This window comes from Parasteatoda tepidariorum, chromosome 7 (assembly GCF_043381705.1).
Source record: "Parasteatoda tepidariorum isolate YZ-2023 chromosome 7, CAS_Ptep_4.0, whole genome shotgun sequence".
In the NCBI taxonomy this organism is placed as follows: Eukaryota; Metazoa; Arthropoda; class Arachnida; order Araneae; family Theridiidae; genus Parasteatoda; species Parasteatoda tepidariorum.
The window spans coordinates 6,016,019-6,040,475 of record NC_092210.1 but is presented as its reverse complement, the minus strand read 5'-3'; the positions used below and the strand labels follow the sequence as shown (position 1 = coordinate 6,040,475).

The 24,457-nt window shown below is 27.8% G+C and overlaps 1 protein-coding gene across 3 annotated transcripts in view; it reads right to left on the bottom strand.

The window, feature by feature from the left end:
* The window catches only part of LOC107440296 (peroxisomal Multifunctional enzyme type 2), an 80,191-nt gene that overhangs the window by 54,484 nt on the left and 1,250 nt on the right, over positions 1-24,457 (bottom strand). Inside the window, exons 1-9 of one of the 3 annotated variants that reach the window (XM_071183012.1) lie at positions 20,487-20,948; positions 16,651-16,704; positions 15,509-15,616; positions 13,501-13,560; positions 11,846-11,914; positions 10,496-10,580; positions 4,398-4,462; positions 3,974-4,096; positions 1,542-1,658 (exon numbers count right to left, since the gene is read on the bottom strand). In XM_071183012.1, coding sequence (XP_071039113.1) covers positions 1,542-1,658; positions 3,974-4,096; positions 4,398-4,462; positions 10,496-10,580; positions 11,846-11,914; positions 13,501-13,560; positions 15,509-15,616; positions 16,651-16,704; positions 20,487-20,541 — 736 coding nt within the window. In that variant the 5' untranslated portion in view covers positions 20,542-20,948. Of the gene's footprint in view, positions 1-1,541; positions 1,659-3,973; positions 4,097-4,397; positions 4,463-10,495; positions 10,581-11,845; positions 11,915-13,500; positions 13,561-15,508; positions 15,617-16,650; positions 16,705-20,486; positions 20,949-24,457 lie in introns of those variants that run through there. The other 2 variants (XM_071183014.1, XM_071183013.1) reach the window with 2 other exon arrangements.

The following is a 24,457-nucleotide window of genomic DNA, read 5'->3' as shown; positions in this document are numbered from 1 at the left end:
AATAATTTGAATAAAACCCATACACAATAGTAGTAGAAGTAAAAATGACTACTTTTAACACATAAGTTTTGCCTAAATAAAAATTAAACAATGTTTCTAATTATGTTTCTTCAGATGTATGCATAGATTTTATTTTTTTTTTAAAAAAAAGACAATAATGGTTAAAAAAAGTATTTTATTTTCTTGATTTTCGAAATTAGATAAAAAGATGAATGCAATTTATATATATATAATAGAGAAAATCTAGAAAAAACATAAAAAATATTAAAGAATAATGAAATACGAAGATTATTAAAATAAAATATTTAAAATATATATATAATAAAAAGCCAAAAAACAATATAATGAAAAGAGATAATCTCTTCATCAGCAATCACACGATTATATCCGCAAAATGAGTGATTTCTAATATTGTATCAATATAGCCAATATAGCAAAATATATCAATACTTAAAATATATCAACAGGAGCACTCAAAAAAAAGAAAAATTAAACAAGATAGAACACCTTAAGTAAAAAATATTTTATTTCTTCTTCTCTCTTCATTATCTTTAATATTTTCCATGCTTTCTCTATATTTTTAACTTATTTCATGAGTTCTATATACTTTTGCAGCTTATGTACAGTAAATAAAACTTATTAATTTCCTTAATCTTCGTTTTATACTTTTTGTCCTATACATATATACACATCAGGGGTCTCTAAGTCTTTTTAAGAGGTGCCCATTTTGTGAAAATTAATTAACATTAACAAAATTAACACAAAAATATGGTAAAGTAAGGAAATATTTTAAAAAATTGTCACTACAAATATAAATTATTTTTGACTGGTAAATTTCTATACATTTTTCCCTATATATTCAAAAAAAATTTTGCTATTGTAAAATTTTGAGCAAAAAATTTTATCCAAATTTCAAAATCCATAAAAATTATTGTCCATAGTTAAATTTCAACTTGAATTTAATAAAAACATGCATTTAACAGTACTAGTACTAAAAGTTATTTAAATTACAAGGACATTTTCAACTCTGTCATATAGAAAACAGTTTCACAGAGAAAAAAAATGGTTCATAAAAAAAAATAAAGGTCTGTTAGAATAAATTTACAATAGTGTTTAAGACAATGTTCAAATTTTGACTTCCTGTAAAGTTTATACGGGGAGAGCCTCGTTGTTTCATTTTAAAAAACTCAGCAAAAAATTAAGCTTGCTTTGATATGACGTAAGTGGCCGGTTAGATTTACAACGTTTCATTGTCTGACCAAACACATGCTACCTTTTCGTAAAAGGTAGCTGGTAGAAAAGCTCCTCTTTTCCATAGATTGCAACAAGAACGGGGTTTAAATGAAAACTTGCTTTTTTATTTGTGAAACTAACGTTTTTCCTAAAGTTGAATTAGCAAAGGTACCGCTAAACGGTAGTAAATTTACCCTGGACAGATCCCTGTATATATATATATATATATATGTTTACAGTTTTGAAAAAGATAATGCAACAAATCAACAACGGCTTAGGAAATGTGTTTTGTAAAATATCATACTTACATTTTCCTACCCAACCACCAGCTGCTTCAATTACAGCACCAGTGTCTGGACAGGATTCGTGACACAGCCAAGCCACAACTGGGCTGACACATGATGGTTTCAGCTGGTCAAAAATGTCTAGCAAAGAAAATTTATTAGCCGATTAGTTATATAAAATCAATAAATCAAGTGTGGCTAACACTGAAAACTTTTGTATACTACTATGACCCAGTGTTGTAGCAAATAGTAAAATTTGTACCAATCGGATACTTGGACTTCAAGAATACCTCCCATACTCACATATGTCAGTCCCAGCTAATTTTTATCAGCAAATTGACATATTAAAGCTCAGCTAAGTTTCTCTACAGAAGTTAGAATGTCAATAAATGATAAATTAAATACAGATTGCACATCTAATTAGTTGAAATATAATTCCTTACTTCTTTTACTTAACTTAGATTTATTATTTCTTAATGTATTTTATTGAAACCGTGATACATTTTTCTTTTGCGTACCTGGCAACTTTGATGCATAATTAGTTTATGTTCCACGTGGCTTCATGTCTGCCTTTGTGTTAAGTCTCTGCGTAAATATATAGTGAAAGAATTCAAATCTTTGAGAAAGAATTTAGAATGTGTCACTTAAGAGAATTGATACTTGGTGGGATTGGCTTACTCAAAATAAAACGGAAAGAACAGTTGCTAACGTAAACAAATGCTGTGTTTCAACAACCAATCAGACCTCCACTTTGCACTTGCAGGTTGCTTTTTGGACACATTATGTAGCAGAAATTTTTCTATACATAGTTTCTATGTCTATGTTGTGAAACCTCTTTGCAATTAAAGACACACTTGAAAATCATTAGCAAACAAAAAATTACTGTTTCTGAAGTTTATACGTACAGACTGCAAAGAAAAAACAGAACACCTTAATAACTTTTGCTCTAATGAACATATTTTAACCTACTAATATGCAATCTGAATAGTTCAAGGTGCTAATCGAAAATATTTCAACTATTAAGAGAGAAAATTTCATTTACAAAATGGGAATTAAGATAAATTAGAAAAAATTGCACACACAAGTATCCTTAATTCAATGGAAAAAAAAGAAAGAAAAAAAAACAGTTTTTTAAAATTTAATAACAGTTGAAAAATTACTTAATAGTAACTTAGTGAAAAAAATTTCCAAAATTAACTATAATTTTGATTGTCAAAATCAAGGAAATTTTAATTTCCACAAAATCTACCAAATAGATTTTGAGCAAAAAAACTATAAAAAAGTTGTACTTGTCAAATTTAATTTAGCGAAATTGTTTGAAGAAATTAAAAATGATATAAAAATTTGAGAACATTAAAAATTTAAACATCTTACATTATTAAAATAGATAATAAAAAATAAATAATTATTGAAAGCTATTTTTAGCATAAAATTATTATTGCAAATAATGGATTCAATATGTGTGTGCAATTTTATTTTCTTAAATCTCAAAATCTAAAATTTAAACTTAACTGGTTAATAAAGTTTCAGAGAAAAAAAATTTGCAAAACAATATTAATAAGTTGATGGTAATAAAAAATTATTTGATCGAAAATTACTTAATGGCAGAATGCGCAAACTGCAAAATTATCAGTAAGGAGACTAAAGTTTCAATTGCTCCACTGAAAGAATATCTGAAACCATAATTCCCAGATTTTATTTTACAACAGTCGTTGAACAGTCAACCCAATTTTCGGTTTACGACTACTAATGTTCAACTCCGTAGCCTTGTAATTTAGAACTAAATCCAGAAGACAAAGGAACTCCTGGATCAAGTATTTGGAAGAAATTTTGCTTTTGTGGAGGACTTTTTAGATGGAACTAACTCCATTTATATTACATGGAGAGGAAAACCACGAAAACCTCCCACTGTTAGCCTGTATCTAACCCATGATCTGTCTACCACTGAAGATATTTTTCATCAGCATTGTGATCGGTGCGAGCCGAGTGAGGAATTTGAATTGACCCGCCATTGCTGGGATTAGAAACCGGTTTACCTCATTGGAAGGTGAACACTCTATCCCCTGAGCCACCACGACTCATAATTCTCAGTTTGTGCCTACCCCTTTTCCTTTGAAGATTAAAATTACAAATTCATTAAAAAAAAAGGCATAATAATTTGGACAAAGTCTGTTTTTGTGGCTGATTTTGTAGTATCTGCACTAATAAATGGGCATATTAAAGAATCTTAAATTGAATCTTAAAAAAAGTTAAAAATTTGTCATTACACCAAAAGTTAATAAGGCACTCAGTATTTTATTTTGCCCACAGTGTAATCAATAGTAAAATAAATCATTTTTAATAGAATATTTGCAATTATCAAAAAAATAAGTTTTTTTTTCTTCCTTAAAGTGAGAGTTATTGATATTGGAAACATTTTAGTTTAATTAAATACATTAGTTAGGATAAATAATTACCTGGAGGTAAAATGTCTTGAGTTAATCTTGATGCAGCAATTGGGACAATAGTATTACAGTGAATATTGTACTTTTTACCTTCAATGGCTAATGTATTACTTAGTCCTATTAATCCCAGCTTAGCTGAAAACAAATAAATATTAAAAAATATAAACAATTATATTAAAAAACAAGAATTACTATTATGAACAAATATTTAGAAATAATTGCACATAATATATTAAAAATATGAATATAAGATCTAAAACACATGCAAAATAAACAGGTAATATTTGTAATACGCAAAAAATTTACAAGACACATATACAGAATGTTATTTTTTAAGCAATAAAAAAAAATAAAAGCTACAAGAAAATAACAAATTTATATCATTTTATTAATCAAGAAAGGTGAAAGAGCAGAAGTTATTTTACATATCACTTACCAGAGGAATAATTAGACTGTCCAAAATTTCCATAGATGCCAGCACCTGAGGCAGTCATTATTATTCTAAAATACAAAAAAGTTACTAATAATAATGAAGAATAATATACTAAAAAAATTAACAATGGTTTAGTACTGAATAATTTTTATAAATAAAGAGTTTTTTATTTAAAGTAATTCAAATTGATGAAAGTAAATTTTAAAAAAATTGAAAACACAAGCAAATTAACAAGTTCAATGATTTATTTCTTAAAAAAGTACAGATTTTTTGCACAAAAATATGACGATTATGTATTATGGACACAGTATTATGTTACAAAAGGATTAAAAGAGTATTACAGCATTATATTACAACACCAAAAACTTATGTTTGTGAAAATTGCAACACCATGAAAGACTTACGCGAGTGAGCTGAAATTTTCAGGAAATGTCAAGTGGAGCATAAAATGCAGATGATTAGAATTTTAGACCCGTAGCGCATGCGTATGCAGAACAGCGCCCTCTGAACTGCGGATGGATCCGAATAAATAGACGGCTGTAGCGAGGCGTGTATGGTTATCGGTGGTTATCTGCTAGTGGTAAACGTTAACTCAGGCGTTATGAATCTTCGACGAAAGAGAGTGAGATTTCAACAACTTACGCAGTTTGAAAGGGGGAGATCGGCTTTCGTGAAGCTGGATCAGGGTTCCCACTCTTTTATCAAAGCAAAAATTAAGCACTTTTAAGGACTTTTATCAAAAAAATTAAGGACTTTTTTGTAGAAATTAAGGACCCTAAAAATGATTATTTATCATCAAATAAAACATCATAGATTAATAATAATAGATAAAAAAAAATGAAATAACTTTTCTTCAACTCAGTCACCCTTTAAAAAATTTAAATAAAAAAACTAAATAAAGAAATGTTTAATACAAATAATCCGTCTTTAATTAAAATTAAATTGCATTTAATCGCCTCACATAAGCTTTTAAGAATATAAAGAAAAACTCAAAAAATTCAGATTAAACATTAAAATTTTCTATTTTAAAAATAGCAAGAAATTGTGTAAACAGATAGAAATATATAAATTATGACGGTAAATTCATTAAATTAATAAAAATATTATTTTGAGTGACTGATACTAAACCAAGACAAAAAGAAACTAACAAATATAAGTTTATTGAGGTTAAGACAATTATTTTAAACCAAGTAAAACCTAATTATAATAAGCTAAAGATATATTAAAATCACAAAATATAAAAAATTTAATGATTAAAATCAGAATATATTCAGTACCTAACGACTTAGATTTTTTAAAAATAATAATAAAAATGTTACAAAATATTTTACATACATTACAAATTTTAAAAAAAAGAAAATGTCCACTTAAATAAAACATTTTTTAAATTATTTGTTGAAAAAAAATGTGCTTTTGAAACATTGCTAGGCTTTTGTTAATTACTTATTTAAAATAATAAAGTTGTATTGACTAATGGTCAAATGGTTTAAATGCAAGTTTTTTTATTTATTTATTATTATTTTCCTTTCTGAAAATGAAATAGACTAAAGATTTAAATGCTTAAAAATAATACTCACTATCTGACAAATTATTAACGAACATGTATTGAAGGAATTTTTAAAAAAATATAGATATATATTCTATATTTAAGAGCACTATTGCTAAATTATGAAAAACGTTAAAACATTGCTTAACTTTTTACTTAATTTAAAAAAATTTAGTCATTTTAACTAACAACCAACTTAAAAAAAAGAAAGAAGGCAAACTCTGTTTCAATTTCCTCAAAAATAAAAGCAAATTAATTAAATGTAGGCTTTGTTCTAATTTTTTTAAACTAAAAGCGACTGAAGATTTATTGGTTTAAAAACTAATCAAATTATTATATTTAAAAAAATAAACTCAATGGCCCGACAGCCCATAGAGGGCCTAGGCCTATTGTGCCCATCTCAGTTTTCTTAACCTTGGGCTCTGAGGTGCAACGTGAATTAAATAAATTTAAAAAAAAATTTACTTTCTATGACAAAATATAAATTACTTAAATACAAAATATATAAAATATTAAATTGTATCACTTTTTAAAAAAATCAATAACGAATCTTTTTTTTTTAATTCATGATTTTGCTTCAGTAATATATTAAGTTCAGAACGAAAATTTAAGATAACAGCGATTGAGCAATGATCGCCAAGTAACAGTGGGTTTGCCGAAAATAATTGACAACGTTAAATCCAAACAGAAAAAAAAGTGACGAAATAATGCGCAACGATCGCTAAGTAGCAAAAGTCTCACTGAAAATAATTTACTTGAAACGTTATATCAAGTCGAAATAAAACGCACAGTGAACGCAAGATAAGTCCCGCTGAAAATAATCTTCAAGAAACGTAAAATCCCAAGGTCAAAGATGGCGCATAAGGAAACTATGCATCGCGTTCTATATTTCAACGCTGATCCTCACTCTTCGTTATTCAATATCACGAAACGAACATCATCTTCGTAGCTAAAAATGTAATTAACATCTTCACAGCTAGACGAAATCAAAATAGTCTTCGTCAGAGTGGTGATAGCGTTAGCATAGGCAAGAATCCTCGCACGTTAAACCGCGAGCGTCTTAGCTCAGATTCCTGATGCATCGCCTAAAATAAAAAAAGTAATTATATCGGCCTGCCGATATGTGCATTACGTCGATAATTGGCGATACATCGATTAGGCAAGAAAAACCGCGAGCGTCTTAGATCAGATTCCTGATGCACTGCCTAAAATAAAAGTAATTATATCGGCCTGCCTATATGTGCATTAAGTCGATAAATCACGATACATCGATTTAAAAATGTCTAAGAGTAGCGCTCTTTAAAATTGCCGCATCATAACAAAAACAAGAGCTTTTAAAAAAAATGGGAANAGATCAGATTCCTGATGCACTGTCTAAAATAAAAGTAATTGTACATTAAGTTGATAAATCGCGATACATCGATTTAAAAATGTCTAAGAGTAGCGCTCTTTAAAATTGCGCATCATAACAAAAACAAGAGCTTTTTTTAAAAATAAAAAAAAAATGGGAAAGCCAAACGAAATAAAAACAAAAAAATCATTCTCAATTTTTATAAGAAAAATTTAACGTTGAAAATTACACTTTAAGTGTTTCCCATCGCCGGATTTTTAGAAAAAATGACGAAAAAGAAGCTCTTTAAAATATGCTATCAAAATAAATAAAAAAAACACAATTAATCAAAAAAGCAAAGGAGAAACAGAAAATTTTCCTAAATTCTTAAGACAAAACTTGCAACTCAGAAATTCAATTTTCTATTTTACCGGTAATTTATTTATCTGTATAACTTTCAAAGAAAAAGTGGAGATAAAATATATCAGAAACGCTGTTAAATTGCCGTGCTATGAAATAAAAAAACCCAGCAAAAGTGAAAACAGAAAGCAAACATTTCACTCTTTTTATAAAAAAAGTGTCCATGAGAAAATGACGAAAATGACTTTCCTGATTAAAATTATACTTCGCCGAATATTCTTAATATCCCTAATATTTAAAAAATGGAGTCACTTATAAAATTTAATTTCAGAAGAAAATCTGATACAATGAAAAAATCCACTTTGCCTTGCGACGATCACTAGATGCTGATCCATTCCTTATATTTTTCATCAAGTGTCCATAAATTATTAAAAACACACTTTCCTGGCATTTCTAACAATTTCACATTCGAATGAAGTATTAAAGCTACCACGTGTGCTATCAGAAGAATTGAATTTCTCGAACCCTATGGATGTAGAAGGTCAATGCAGGTCCTCAGCTGATAAAGTACCTCTAAGTACTGCCTAAAATTAAGTCAAGCCCTCTACCCACCTGCAGTATCACGCTCCCTTTCCCCACACTAAATTATTTCTTTCAGAGTGATCCAGAAAGAAATATTTTAATGAAAAAATTAATAAAAGAAAAAAAACAATATGGACGTGTTTTCTTCCACTTGCTTGTAACCCCTACCCTCACATGCATTCAAAATATTCTACCCTCAATGCAGGGTCTCATTCTAGGCGAAAGACGTACTTTTTAATTGTGGATATTTTCCTAAGATAAAAAAATTGTTCCAACCAACTAGTGATACTAGAAATTAAGGACTTTTAAGGACCGTGAATCAAAATTAAGTACTTTTAAGGGCCCTTAATTTTCAAAATAAAAACTAAGCAGTTTTTAAGGACTTTTAAGGACCGTGGGAACCCTGTGGATGGTCTTATTGTGCAGTAGCTGCTCATGTGCAGCGTAAATGCAGCACAGTGATGTGTGTTTGGAAGCAGTGGACAGACGAGTGTCAGTCATCTCGGAAATTCGGCAGAGGACCTCGAAATGTCACGTCAGCTCGCGATGATAGACACCTGGTCCGAATGGCGCTGACAGACCGTAGGGCACCCTCTAGACAACTGGCAGCGCAGTGGTCAATAGCTACAGGTGTTTCATTGTGTGCTTCATCAATTTGTAGACGTCAACTGCAGTGTGGACTGCAATCAAGGACTCCTTTATACAGGATCACCAACACGCTAAACGATAGCCGCCTGCGGCTACAATGGGCTATTAAGTACAGGGACTAGCGTGCTGATTGGCAGCGTGTCATGTTTTCTGACGAATCCCACTTTAATTTGTGGTACCATGATGGCCCCATTCGTGTCAAAAGCTATGCCGGTGAATGCCACCTTCCAGAGTGCATTATCGAACGCCACAGTGGACGAACACTCAGAGTTATAGTCTGGGGTGCCATAGCATATCATGGACGATCTCAATTGCTACAAATTTTGGGTAATCTGAACAACAATCAGTACATCAGTAAAGTTTTACAGCCCCAAGCTGTTCTCTTCCTTCAAGCCTTGCCAGGTGCTGTATTTCAACAAGACAATGCCTGCCCTTATATTGCTAGAACTGTTCAATCCTTCCTTGCATTGTGGCAGGTACAGCTTTTTCCTTGGTCTGCGTATTCCCCAGATATGTCACCAATTGAACATGTGTGTCATTTTGTTGGTCGGTGCCTCGCTCGTAATCCTCGTCCTGTTACTTCTACAGACGAACTTTGGGTACGCATACAAACAATATGGAATACTCTTCCTCAGATAGACATTCAAAATTTGCTTGACTCCATGCCACGTCGTGTAGCAGCGCTTATTGCGGTGCATGGTGGCTACACAAAATACTGATTTCGATCTCTTATTGTTTGCTTTGAAAGTTTAAGCATTTATTTGTACCACTACCACTCAACTGTGTAGTAAATTTCATTCAATTATGACAATTCCTTCATGGTGTAGCAATTTTCACAAACATGAGTTTAGTTTGCTACCAATGTGATATTTTTTTTCAAATGAGGAAACCAGGGTTTGTTGATTTTAATCAACTTGATTTAAATCAAATGATTTTTTTTTTAAATCATTGATTTAAATAAACTGATTTTATTATTTCTATATTGATATCAAAAGTAAAAAAACAGCGTTTCAAATTATTGATACTTTTATTATTTTTTTCTTAGTTTTAAAATTTATTTTAAATAAATTGCTGCATAAGTTTTAAAATTTATTATTGCTGCATTAATTAATTTAATTAATTTTAGTTAACGAAATTACTTTCTTTCTAGGTATGTGTTAAATTCCAACACATTTGAAATTACATTTTTAAAAATCTTTTCATTCTTGAGAATGAAAGTACAGATTAAAGTAAACATTTAATGCTGTCTTAATATAGACTTGCATAGCTGTAGAAATTAATTAATAAACATTTATGAAGTTTTTTTAGTCATAAATCAAACTTCATACACTGCAATTGAATAAAAAAAATCTGATTTAAATGAAATAAAAAATCAGATTTGAATATAAAAAAAAATCTGATTTTTTTTATTTTTTAAAAAAAAAATCACAAATTCTGGAGGAAACATACAAAACAGAAATTACATTGTAAAAAAAAAATTAAGGAGCCATTATTAAAAACCGTTTAAGATAGTCAAATTAAAGGATTGGGACGCAACTGTAAATCGACTGCATAAGATTGGTGTGAAATTTCTTCCCACTTTTTATAGTAAGCAAAATAAAATGATTTAAAAAGATAAAAATTTCTTAAACTTGCCTTCCATATCCTTGCTTTCTGAAGTAAGGCCAAGCAGCCTTTGTTACCATAAATGATCCCCTCAAGTGGACTTTGTGTATAATGTCTAGATAGGAAAAAAAATTACATCAAAATTGATCAAAAATAAAATGCAACGCAAAAAATAGTTAATAATTTTTTTAAGTTAATAATTTTTAATTTTCAATAAGTTCATAATTTTCCTTAAACAGCATGTCACAAAAATTATGCAAGAAGGAATTTTGATTAGAAAAAGCTACTTAACTATCCTATTCTTTTGTTAGCATCATTTTATAACAAAAATGTTGAAAAATTCAAATTTTACAGGATTTTAGGACACCCAGTACTTTACAATGTTAAACAATAATAAGTTAATAATTTTTTCTGTAATATTTTTTCGAATAAGTTAATAATTTTTTCTGTAAACAGCATGCCACAAAAATCATGCAGAAGGAATTAAGATTAAAAAAAGCTATTTAGCTATCTTATTCTTTTGTTGGCATCATTTTATAACACTAATGGGGAAAAATTCAAATTTTATAGGATTTTTGGGACACCCTGTACAAAACAATGCTAAACAATAATAAGTTAATAATTTTTTCTGTTAACAGCAAGTCAAAAAAATCATGCAAGAGGGAATTTTGAATAAGAAAAGCTATTTAGCCATCTTCTTCTTTTGTTGGCTTCATTTTATAACACAAATGGGGAAAAAAAATTATAATTCAAATTTTATAGGATTTTTGGGACAGTACTTTACAATGCTGAACTATAGAAAATATTAAAATAAGAAAATTATGGTAGCATTATCAAATATACAACATAAAAAATTTTAAAAAACTTTTTTAACTTCTGGCAAGAAAAAAAAATGATAGAACTACAAAAAGAATAATGATTAAAAGTAATTTTCTTGGCATAGCATTAAATTGAGTCATAAATGACTTCAAGTATTTCCTGTAGCTCACAAGTTTGAGTCTGCACTTATCAAACTAAATGGAACTAAAATTAAAATGTAATTTATTCATAGCATAGTTATTAAAAAAAGATAATAAAAACTTGCTTGTTTAAAATACAAGTAAAAAAAAATTCATCTATCATCAAAAAATAATCTATATATTTTTTTAAAATCATATTTTTTGTCAACCCTGGCAAGAATTGAGAGGTTTGCTTGTTAGCCATGGAGATCTGAAAATTTCAGTGCATTGTGAAACAAAAGGAAGTAACTAAGTGATTTTTAAGCTCTACAATATAAGTTTAGAGCTTGTATGGATCTTTGACATTAGGCAGAATACACATTAGACATTAGGCAGAATTTATTTTAAATATTTGAACTGAAACTTGCCCCCAAGTACTTACCCCATTCTTCATTGGTTATATTAAGAAATGACTTGTCTCTCAAAATGCCAGCATTGTTGATCAGAATATCTGCAAATGATTAAACACATTTTCTATAACACAATTCAAATAAACAACTGTGAAATATAGAATTTAAATTGAAATAGCTCTTACGTTTGACACGAGCTAAAAATAAAATATAATTACACTGAATTAGCTAATATTTTATTGACAGAATAATTAATGTTGTCTCAATGGATTAACTAAAATTTTATTAATAGCCAAAATTAAAAAAAAATCATTGATGAAAAGTTATCACGTTTACTTTTTATCAAAGTAACGTGTTTGAAAAATCATTCAATGTAAAACATTTAATGCAACACACAAAAAGTTTAAATGTAATATAGCATAGCTAATTTTTTGCACTGAAAAAAAAAAAACATTGACAAAAATGTACTTTTTTTTTTACACAAAAACAAAAGTTTCTCACTCAAAAATTACAGTTGAAAGCATATTTAACCTTTTAGCACGCACGCTCAGCAACTTTACGTGAGCTTGCACATAGTCTTATGACAGCTGCTATTTTATCGTTTTTGGCACAGAAATGAATGAATATTGATAATAAATTTGTCAAGAAATGAAAAAATAACCTTATTATTGCTAAATATAAAAGAAATCACACTCAAATGAAAGAAAATTATTTTGAATTTAATAGTCAGGTAGAAAAGCAATGCTATATTTTATTACAGATAATTTAAAATTTATTAGTTAATAACAATATTTTAAGTTACGAAATCAGACACAAAGACGTACTTTCTCTGAATAAACATACCTTTTTTTTTTGTGTGGATAGATTCGGATTTTTGACCCTCAAAATATAAGGAGTAGGAGATATGGTCTTAATAGTTTGGTTAGGAGAGCACTCCAAAGTCTTGACCCCTTAATAATTTCACTTTGTGCGTATTTTGCTACAGCTCGAGAACTTTTTAAATGAATTAAAACATTTTTGCACCCAACTATAACATTTATTTATCCAAAGATAATTCCATGCAAAAAATAACCTTTAGTAAATATTTATAATTTTTTATTTAATAATAGTTAAAAAGTTCTTAATTGCAAGGTATACATCATTTTAAAAAATGTAATTTGATCTGACAAAAGTTGAGTGAAATCCTCTGAACAGCTCCTGAGAAAGCAAGTTTTAAAACCTTTTTTTTTGTTTATCTTTTTTGCGCACTGTACATAAGTGATGTTACATTATTTTTATGGTAAGTATCCCTTAATCTAGCAAGTAACCATAAAAATATTTATGAAATTTAAACTCATTATAATTATGATAATTTTAAACTAGCATTAATTGAAATTTAAAAATGTTAGTTCAGGTCGTTTATAAATGAAATCGTATATTGCAGATTTCTTTTATCTACAAAAAATCTTGATTTAAAAAGAAGACAACACTATCTTTTAAAAGAAAAACAATAACACAAGTTATTCCTAATAAAAGAAAAAAAATTTACAATTTAAAAAAGTTGAATTACTACTTTTAATTCACATACATTGCATCAAAACTAGCATCAGATTTAAATATGATGGAAATAAAGAAATTTTTTGTTTTTCAAAAATTGTAACCACCTAAAAATATTTCATCAAAATAATAGCGAAAACAAATATCTTACCCAATCGTCCAAACTTGTCTATGGCAGTCTTAACTATCTTTTCCCCCTCTTCAACAGAATCTAAAGAGAGTGTCCACATTAATGAACAAATTTATATTAAATGTTTGAAAATCTAATAACAGGATGACAAAGAATTATACAAAAAAAAATTTATTTTTTGAAGTTTATTAATCATTAAAAGACATGAAAAAATTCAAAGTAAAATAAGTGTAAAAACAATCCTTATGGAGATAAATAGGAGAGAGTTGTTGATGAATGCTTTATGCATTTATTTTTTTCCTTTAGGTTCATGGTTAAGTAATTTTAGATTTTTTACTCTTCTTTTAATAATTTTCCTTAAGCATTTAGAAACATATTTTTCATTTCCAGAACATTTTGTTTCAATTTTGCAATGAATTTTATTATTTAAAATAACCTCATATAACAAGTGTTGATGTTGAAAAGATTCTTAAAAATAAGAATTTTCTTTCAGACAAAAGGTGAGCTTTTAGTTTGGAGAATATCAAAAAGCAACTGATAACAAATGCAATTTAGAAGATTGTAAATGAACAATTAATACATTTCTATTTATCTTTCTAAGTTATTTATTTACATTTTACTTCAGTCATAAATTATATATTTATTTTAATTATTACCTTATTTTTAACTAAATTTATAAATACAAGTTATGATTTGTAATTTTTTTTTATAAAGAAAAAAGCTGAAACACTTAAACGTGTTTCGGCTTTTTATCAGCTTTGACATTATCTTTCAATTTTTAAGAATTTTAAGGTTATCAACATTTAAGCTCTGACAATAAGATATTCAGTGGAAGAAATCAAGAAAATTTAGTTGCTGGTTCAAAGGTGTAGTAACTAAATTAGATTTCACTTATCTTTACCTAATTTCATAGGTCTCTTCACAAATTGCCATTAGATTTTTAAAAAATTCCTTAAATTTATGAAACAAAGATAAGCAACTGGAAGGAAAAAGAGTAAAGAACATGAATTGAAACTCAGACTATAGTGCGGCATTGAGGGGGGCCCCTTCAGACTTAAAGTCTGGGGCTGTCTATTGCCTGGGTAACAAGCGATAACCCATTTCTAATAGGGGTGCAATGGAGGAATAAAGGTGTTGATTGGTTTACTCTTAATGATCTATGCCAAGATTAAGACAAAACTAATCACCATACATGCCTATTCAAAGTGACTTTTCTTCGAAACCATAGTACCCACCATGATGCGAGACTGATGTCTGAAGGAGTTCTACTAAAAGCCGCACTGAACGCATTAATAAAATTTTTGTTGTTCAACTGCTGATGGCACCATGAAACCTTTCTTGCTATTCTATTTTATTTTCCTTCAACGGAGAACACTGAGGCATGTGCAAAATAGGAAGAGCTGAAATTTTGTTGTTTCACATGCCTAAAAAAGATAGGCATGCCATTTGGTTAAAAACCCTTAATATTTGACTCAGACTGCCTTAATAACTCCATTGCAAATATTATTATTAAGTAGGTAAGTATATCAATGGTCCCTTGGACAAACAATCAATGTAAAGAGATGGTATACTGTTTTGTTTCGGTATTATGTTTTAGTGTGTTTTTGTATATTTCATCAAAATAAAACATGTCTCATTTTTTGTACATATTATAATCTTTTATTTAAATTTATAACTTATTCTTTAAAAGAAAATCTAGTAAACATGCAGAAGGGGCACTGAAAATTTGTACATACCAGTAATGAATCAGTAACTAAATTTTTTTAATTGATCTATGTATTTATTAAGTAATGTATATATATGTGTGTTAAGATAATCACAGCAAATTTCAGATTTTTTTATAAACTTATCTAAAATTAAATTGCTATAATTAAAATGAATTTAAATCACATTAATTATTTCGTATTTTGTTCCTTTGGAATAAACTAATAACTTGCAAAGTAAATAATTTTTTACTAATTAATAATAATTTGTATTGATTAATTAATAAAATTATGAATTAAGAAAAAAATAGAAAATTTACACACACCATAATTTGGGACTGCTTTTCCTCCTTTGGCTTTTATTTCTTTCACAACTGCATCAGCAGCAGATGAACTTTTTCCTTCTCCACTACGGGTACCACCCAAATCATTAACTAGGAAAAAAAATCATACAAAATTAAGTAAAATGAATGAACAAATATCACAGTAAAATGTGTAACAGTGCTACTACTATTAAAAAAAAAGTCATCAAAATAATTATATGATAACAAAACATAAATGAACCCAAAGTTGATAATTCATCTGGAAGGAATCTATTTTTTTTCCAGAATACTGACTGAAAAAAAAAACAAAAAAAAAAAAAATCATAATTNCTAAAAAAAAAAAAAAAAACAGTAATAACTAGATAAAAATGACAAATACAATTAATTTTTTGAGCAATAAATAGTATAAATTTTAAATTTATGGAAGGAAAATCTAATATAGTACCAATGAGTTGAAAGTGTCACAAACCTACATTTTTTTTTAAAATTACTATTTTTATATTATTTACTTTAGCTTAATATATTTGGTTTGAATATTCCAGGGACAGCAGCCAAAATTGTCAAAAAATAGGAGAATTTAAAAATAAAAAAAAATAGGAAAAAAATGGAGTGTTGAAAAACAAAAATTTCACTTTTAAGTAACTTATAAATTTTCATGAATATTAATTTAAAGCATAAAAAATATCTACTTCCCTACAGAGCCAATATAAATTTTAAAAACAGTAATTATAAATAAAATTGCTAAAAAGATAAAAAATTCTCTGAATAAGACAAATAATTTACTATCTACTCTTTTCATTGAAGCTTTAACAATATAATTATGATGCATAAGTAATATAATATACAATTTGTCTAAATAATATATTATTCCTTCTAAGCAGTATCCAATAATAAAAATCAGTGTGTCATTAGTAATAGTGAATTTAATAAGTAGTATACGAGTATATGTCTAGTTTGTGATTTTTTAATTCAGTTGCATTAATTAAATCTGATTAACAGTTCTTTATATAATTATAGAATTGCTATATGTTTCTAATTTTAAAAAAGAGTTAAGCAAAGTAGTGTCTTTGAAAAAAGCTAATTTACATTTGCAATACATTGCTCCAGATGGATTATACAGTAATTGTAAAAGAAAAATATACTACCAACAACAGATGCTCCTCGCTCAGCAAGAAGTAATGCATATTCTCTGCCTAACCCTAAAAATAAAAGATAAATAAGTAAATTGTATTTTTAATGGCTAGACAGCAAAATGTCTCGCAAGGCTTAAGATTATATTTATCATAATTAAAAGCAAATAGCCGCGGAAGAAAATTTTCGTCACAAATTCTCTTTCGTAACTAATTTAAAAGAAAGAAAAAGTAGGTTCAGGCAAACCTAGAGTAAGTCGTGAAGTTTCAATTGCTGAAAAAAATACTTCAAAATATTAAAATGCAAATAAATTATTAGAAGAGAACTTCCATGTTGCATAATCCTAAGTTATATTCTCATAATTTATTTCCATTTGTATATTTTAAATTTCTTTTTTCAGTATGCGAAACTTTATGACTCACTCTAGGTTTGTCGGAACTCACTTTATCTACACTTTAAATTTTAATTTAGTAATGAAAGAAAAGGAGAATTTGTGAGGAAAATTTTCTTCTGCTGTATGGCATCCTCATAAACTTTAATTTTTCTACTTCATCTGTACAGCAGATACAAAATAAAATGATTAGTTAATAGTAGGTAATATTTTATATTCTATTCTGAAATAACAAGAGTATTTTTTTTGACAAGAGCAATTGTGTATACATTTTTAACACCTTAAAGCCATCATATAGACTTTCTAATTGCATCTATATTGTTCTATAGAGATATGGAAGAGAGGGGTAACTCATCCTCAATTTGTTAGTTAAATAGCTGAAATTTACAAATAACAAACAATAAGGGGTGGTCCATAAATGTCCAGCTTGGACAGAAGGGATGAAATTTGGACAGTTTGTGACAAGGGCATTTGAGCAGTGTCATTGTTGTGTCCCTCTGCAAGATTTATAGATCTATCTTAAACTCCTCACAAATTTAAAATTGCAATATGAAAACATTATGGAGAAGAAACATATGCGTATTTATAATCAATTATTCTATTTAAATTTAAGATAATGAGAGTCATAATTGTGATGAGAAGGCAAAATTTAGAAAAGAATTGAAACCTTGTAAACAATTACCACTTGAAATGAAATTAATTTTAGTAATATGAGAAAATATCTCATGAGTAAAGGGAACTAAAAAGATAGTGAATATCAGCATATATTTTGATTTAAATATAATAAATGCTTGATTTTTATATTCATTTTTTAAATTTCAATTTTAAATTAGCAATAGTTTGAAAATTCAGCATAATTTTAAAATTGATTTTAACTTGGATTTTATGACACCTAAGTTCAGCAACAGGAGACAACTCCTAGTATTATCTATTGCTGTAGAATAATTTGTACCATTTAAATTCTGGTATTTTAATGAATTTCCTTCAATTTTTCAGCTAGAACAAATTTTCTGACTTGTCCATGTGCTATTGCCACCATGTTCACATTATCTTTTAAAAACAAACTGACAATCTTTTAAAAATTAGCTCGTTAATCCTAAGATATTGTTGCATTATTTTATATAAAATTTATAAATTAACTGCTGTCTCTTCCTATCCATGAGGACTCAGTGAGAGGAAAAATAAGTTCTGTCTTATCTAGTCTATTTCTTTCAGATTTTTATCTCTCTATTTAGATTGTGGCTTTAAATGCAGACAATAGTCAGATTGACCTTGAAACTGAAATTGCAAAACAATAAAATAAAAATGAAAAGCACAAAACATGTTGATATAGATCTAAATAATTCTTTTAGTAGATTATTTATTTATTCATTAAAGAAATTACAACACACCTATGCATTAGAGTAGTATTTTGCCTCCAAGATTAAATTAAAGTTTGTCAAAAATTTAAATAAAAAATAAATCTAAAAACTGATTTCATTTGTAAAACAGAGATAAACCAAAACTAAACATGAGTTTCCCAGAATAAACTTTTTTTTAATTCCTTTAACTAAAAAATTAACAAGGTCAAAATTCTGGTGCTGCATTTATTGCAGTGTGATAATTTTTAAAATAATTTTTTTATCTATAACCAGTTAAAATATAAAATAAATTAATATTAAATTGTTAAATCAATAAATAAAAAATAGTTCTTTCATACAAAAGTTCGCTATTATGAGTTTTAAAATGTAAAAGTTCTATGTTCTTCTTATGCAAAAGTTCTTTTATGTACAATACAAATAACAAAAAATGTCAGCACTGTATATATCTTATCAAATTGATTTTGAACATCCTTTAATTTTTTCCTTCTGTCATAATTAAACTGATTGCTAATTTTTTAGTTTACTATTTAATTTCAAGAGATTAATTATGAACATAGAGGCTATGAAAAGATGTATTAAAAAATTGTTCCCTGAACAGCCAGAAATTAATATCAAGACATATTTATTTTCATGAGAAAAAGTAATATAATTCAAATCAAAGATCATTTTTATTTCCTTGGAATTTTTGACAGATTAAATTCAAAGTTTAACTGTTTCAACTTTTCAATGAGACAAAATTTCAAAATCATCAAAAGCATATATTTGATAACAGTCAATAATGAAGCTAGACTTGGAACAACAAATTGGGACCTCGTCAATTCTTTCCCGTCAATGTCTAGGATCTTTTTAACTAGAAAGAATTTGAAAATAGCATTTTTCTTTTAATGATATTTTATGAATAAGCTTGTTTCAAGCAAATTTAAAATAAATAAATGTACTAAAAGGAAGACTAAGATAATAGGACCACTTAAGATAGTTTTTGTTGTAAAAATATTTATAAAAACTACAATATAAGAGCATATTATACATAGAGAAAAAAATTATTAATTTATAGATAAAAATTTGTGATTCATTAATTAATTAAAATTGAAAACATTTAAAAAAAATGTGAATACAAAAAAAATTGAAAAAAATTTTATTTTTATGAAAAAGTTTAAATTTTGTAACAGAAAAATCTGTATAGAGGTTTGTCCAGGGGGGATATTTCTGTATCGTGATGCGTCCCACCAACTACAATCGCCAAGGTGCTAAATTGATTTTAAATTTGCAATTTAAAAAAAAAGAAGTATATGTTTGCCCGGGGGTTGTTACGAGTTATATTTTTCGAGTTGGTCCCTATCTGTTATGTTTTTTAAGGGATATTTCCGTATAATGATCTGTTGCACCAACTACAATCACCAAGGTGCCAAATAGATTTTAAACTTGCACATTTTTTAAAAAAAAAAAAGGAGAGATTTGCCCGGGGGTACTCCCTTTCTGTGATTTTTTTTAAAGTTTCTTGCGGGCCACTGCCCGGAAGTTGCCAAGACTTGGGGATCATTTTACCACATATCAGGATATGGAAATCTCCCCTTTTTTCAGTTTCTTGCTGCCCGTAAGTTGCGAAGACTTGGCAATTAATCTGCCACAGATCAGGAATACAGAAATATCCTCTACATTTTACAAGTAAACATACATGATGTTTTTTTTATAAAATATGTGAATTTTGCAATGCCAAAGTAAAAAAAAATTCCCACTCACCCTAAATTCACTGAATGTTTAAGTAGTTATTTTGACATGAATTTTAAATTAGATTATTATTCCACATTCCAATATTGATTATATATAGAATGTTTTATAAAGTACATGAGCATAAAATTTCCCATTCCCATTATGAGAAGCATTTTCCTTTCACGCTAAATTTATCTAATATGTAAAAATACGTCAACATTTCGATTATTATTCTCCAGTCTTTCTATTGATTTCATATAGAATGTTTGTAAATAATTTCGCAATGTCATTCTGAGAAACATTTTCCTCTCACACTAAAATTATCCAATATTTAAATAGATATTATAACATTAATTTCATTATCATTATATTTTAATAAATACTTTACCTCCCCCCGCTCCAGTAACGATAGCAACTTTTCCAGCGAACTTCAAAGGCCCCATCTCAAAATGAATATTCTCTAAGGGTATGAGGATATTCTTTGGAGGAAATCCTGATACACACTGCTGCGATTTGTGTTAAAAAAATATTTTAACTAATGACAGGTAACTTTTATGTCACGTGGCTCACTTGTTTCAAAGAGCAGTCAGTAGAAAACAAAAATTATTTTGAAAACTGGAACTACTTCTTGGTTCGGTTCAATGATAACAATCGTATCTGATCTTCCGTATCGTATCAAATTCAGTTTTAATCGTATCTTATCAGTCACTTATTTATCGAATTATTATACACTTTATCAGCTGCAGCTTTATTTTGTTATACAGTTTAAATGGAAATTATCAACTAAATTATTTAAAATTTCGAAATATTTTTCACCAGAAGTGCTGTAAGTCTCATACATGTGATCTGAACGAATCGCAACTCTCCTATACGCCATCTGGGTAGAAAACTGGTTCCATGTTTTGACCTTCCTCTCCTCTTCTCAGTTGTATAGAAATTTACTATATTTTCCCCTATCTTAATATTTTTCGTATTTCATTATCAGAAATATTTTTTTTAAAAATTTCCATGAATTTTTTTTAGAACTATGCTCAATGTAGTTTTCAGTTAAACATAGTTTCCTAACTTAAAAGTTATTAATATATTTAAAAATCAAGACGGAAACTGACGCAGTTCCTTCTCCTACGTAGAGTGTTCTGCTCTACACCACCTGTAGCCAGGGCCGGATTTACGTATAAGCTAAATAAGCTGTAGCTTGGGGCCCCGAGATGGCAAGGGCCCCCAGATCCAACTTTTTCCTTAATTTTTTAAAGTTTTATTCGGAGCTGGAGCCCTCTGAAGCCTAAAATACATTTTTTTTTCTTTTTTACATTGGCGAACGCTTTTCAAAATGTAATAGAAGTGTTTGCAAATATAAAATAATTGTTACTCTTCACTTTTCTAACCAAAAGAGCAATAAAAAGGCCTGTTGACTGATGAAAATATCCTGTAGCCTTCGTAGCTACCAGTGATGAGAGTAGTCCATGGATCCTAAAAAGCAGTACTCTAGACTCCATGGAGTAGTCAAACAGCCGCCTCAATTTACACTGTGGAAAATGTTTTCAGCTTCTTTAAATTGCTGTGGGCTCTTTTGTCCTTCTCCACAGAAACACCCTTTTGTCTGATTTCTGGGCAAAAAATTTCTAGGGCTGTGTGNAAAAAATACTTCAAAATATTAAAATGAAAATAAATTATTAGAAGAGAACTTCCATGTTACATAATCCTAAGTTATATTCTCATAATTTATTTTCATTTGTATATTTTAAATTTCTTTTTTCAGTATGTGAAACTTTATGGCTTACTCTTAGTTTGTCTGAACTCACTTTTTCTACACTTTGAATTTTAAATTAGTAATGAGGGAAAAAGAAAGGAGAATTTCTTCTGCTGTATGGCATCCTCATAAACTTTACTTTTTTTACTTCATCTGTACAACAGATACAAAATAAAATTATAATTAATAGTATGTAGTATTTTATATTGTATTCTGAAATAACAAGAGTATTTTTTTTTTTTTTGATAAGGGCAATTGTTCCAAATTTTTAACCCTTTCAAGCCATGCCTTCTAATAGCATCTATATTGTTCTATAGAGATATGGCAGAGAGGGGTAACTCATCCTCAATTTGTTTGTTAAATAGCTGAAATTTACAAATGACAAACAATAAGGGGTAGTCCATAAATGTCCAGCTTGGACAGTTTGTGACAAGGGGGTTGGAGCAGTGGCATACACAGACTATGACGCCTCCCTCCGCAAGATTTATAGATCTACCTTAGACTCCCAACAAATTCAAAATTGTAATATGAAAACATTACGGAGAAGAGACATATGGGTATTTGAAATCATTTGTTCTATTTAAATTTAAGATAATGTCATAAAGTCATGATAGTCATAATTGTGATGAGAAGGCAGAATTTAGAAAAGAATTGAAACCTTGTAAACAATTACCACTTGAAATGAAATTAATTTTAGTAATGTGAGAAAAAACTCACTAAGTTACAATAATTATATTCAAAGTTTAGTTAGGGGTTATTATTTATAAAGGGAACTAAAAAGAGTATAACAGCATACATTTTGGTTTAATATAATAAATGTTACATTTTTATAATCATTTTGTTCATATTTATTCTTCATGTTTATTCCATTGTCATATTTATTCTATTTAAATTTAAGATAATAAAAATCATAATTGTGATGAAAAGATAGAATTTAGAAAATTGAAACATTGTAAGAAAATTGAAACATTGTAAACAATTACCACTTATATTAAAATTAACATTTAGTAATATGAGAAAATATCTCATGAGTAAAGGGAACTAAAAAGATAGCGCATAACAGCACACATTTTGCTTTAAATATAATAAATGCTTGATTTTTATATTCATTTTTTAAATTTCAATTTTAAATTAGCAATAGTTTGAAAATTCAGTGTAATTTTAAAATTGCTTTTAAATTGGATTTTATGGAACCTAAATTTAACAACAGGAGACAACTCCTAGTATTATCTATTTTTGTAGAATAATTTGTACAACTTAAATTCAAGTATTTTAATGAATTTCCTTAATTTTTCCAGCTAGAACAAATTTCCTGACTTGTCCATGTGCTATTGCCATATTGTAAATTATTTTTAAGATTATATGAACAATCTTTTAAAAATTTGCTCGTTAATGCTAAGATATTGTTACATTATTTTATATAAAATTTATAAATTAACTGCTGTCTCTTCCTATCTATCATGACTCAGTGAGAGGAAAAATAAGTTCTGTCTCACTTATCTAGTCTATTTCTTTCAGATTTTTATCTCTATTTAGATTGTGGCATTAAATGCAGACAATAGTCAGATTGACCTTGATACTGAAGTTGCAAAACAATAAAATAAAAATGAAAAGCATAAAACATGTTGATATAGATCTAAATAATTCTTTTAGTAGATTATTTATTTATTCTGTAAAGAAATTACAACACACCTATGCATTAGAGCAGTATTTTGCCTCCAAGATTTAATTAAAGTTTGTCAAAAATTTAAATAAAAAATAAATCTAAAAACTGAATTCATTACCATTATTTCATTTGTAAAACAGATATGAACCAAAACTAAACATATGTTTCCTAGAATAAACTTTTTTTTAATTCCTTTAACTGAAAAATTAACAAGGCCAAAATTCTTGTCTTCCATTTATTGCAGTGTGATAATTTCTAAATTTATTTTTTTATCTATAACCAGTTAAAATATAAAATAAATTAAAATTAAATTGTTAAATCAATAAATAAAAAAATAGTTCTTTTATACAAGTTTCAAAATGTAAAAGTTCTATGTTCCTTTTATGCAAAAGTTCTTTTATGTACAATACAAATAACAAAAAATGTAAGCACTATATATCTTATCAATTTGATTTTAAACATCGTCTAATTTTTTTTCTTCTGTCAATAATTAAACTGATTGCTAATTTTTTATACTAACATTTAAATTCAAGAGATAAATTATGAATACAGAGGCTATGAAAAGATGTATAAAAAAATAGTTTTAAGGTTAGTAAAGGATAGTTAGATAGTATAAAAAGATAGTTTTTGTTGTAAGAATATTTATAAAAATTACAAAATAAGAGCATATTTTGCATAGTGAAAAAAATTATTAATCTATAGATAAAAATTGTGATTTATTAATTAAAATTTAAAACATTTAAAAAAATGTGAAAACAAAAAAATTTAAATGAATTTTATTTTTATGAAAATGTTTAAATTTTGTAACAGAAAAATTTGTATAGCTGTTTGTCCAGGGGGGATATTTCCGTATTGTGCTGTGTCCTGCCAACTACAATTGCCAAGATGCTAAATTGATTTTAAACTTGCAATTTTTTAAAATAAAAAAAGTATATGTTTGCCC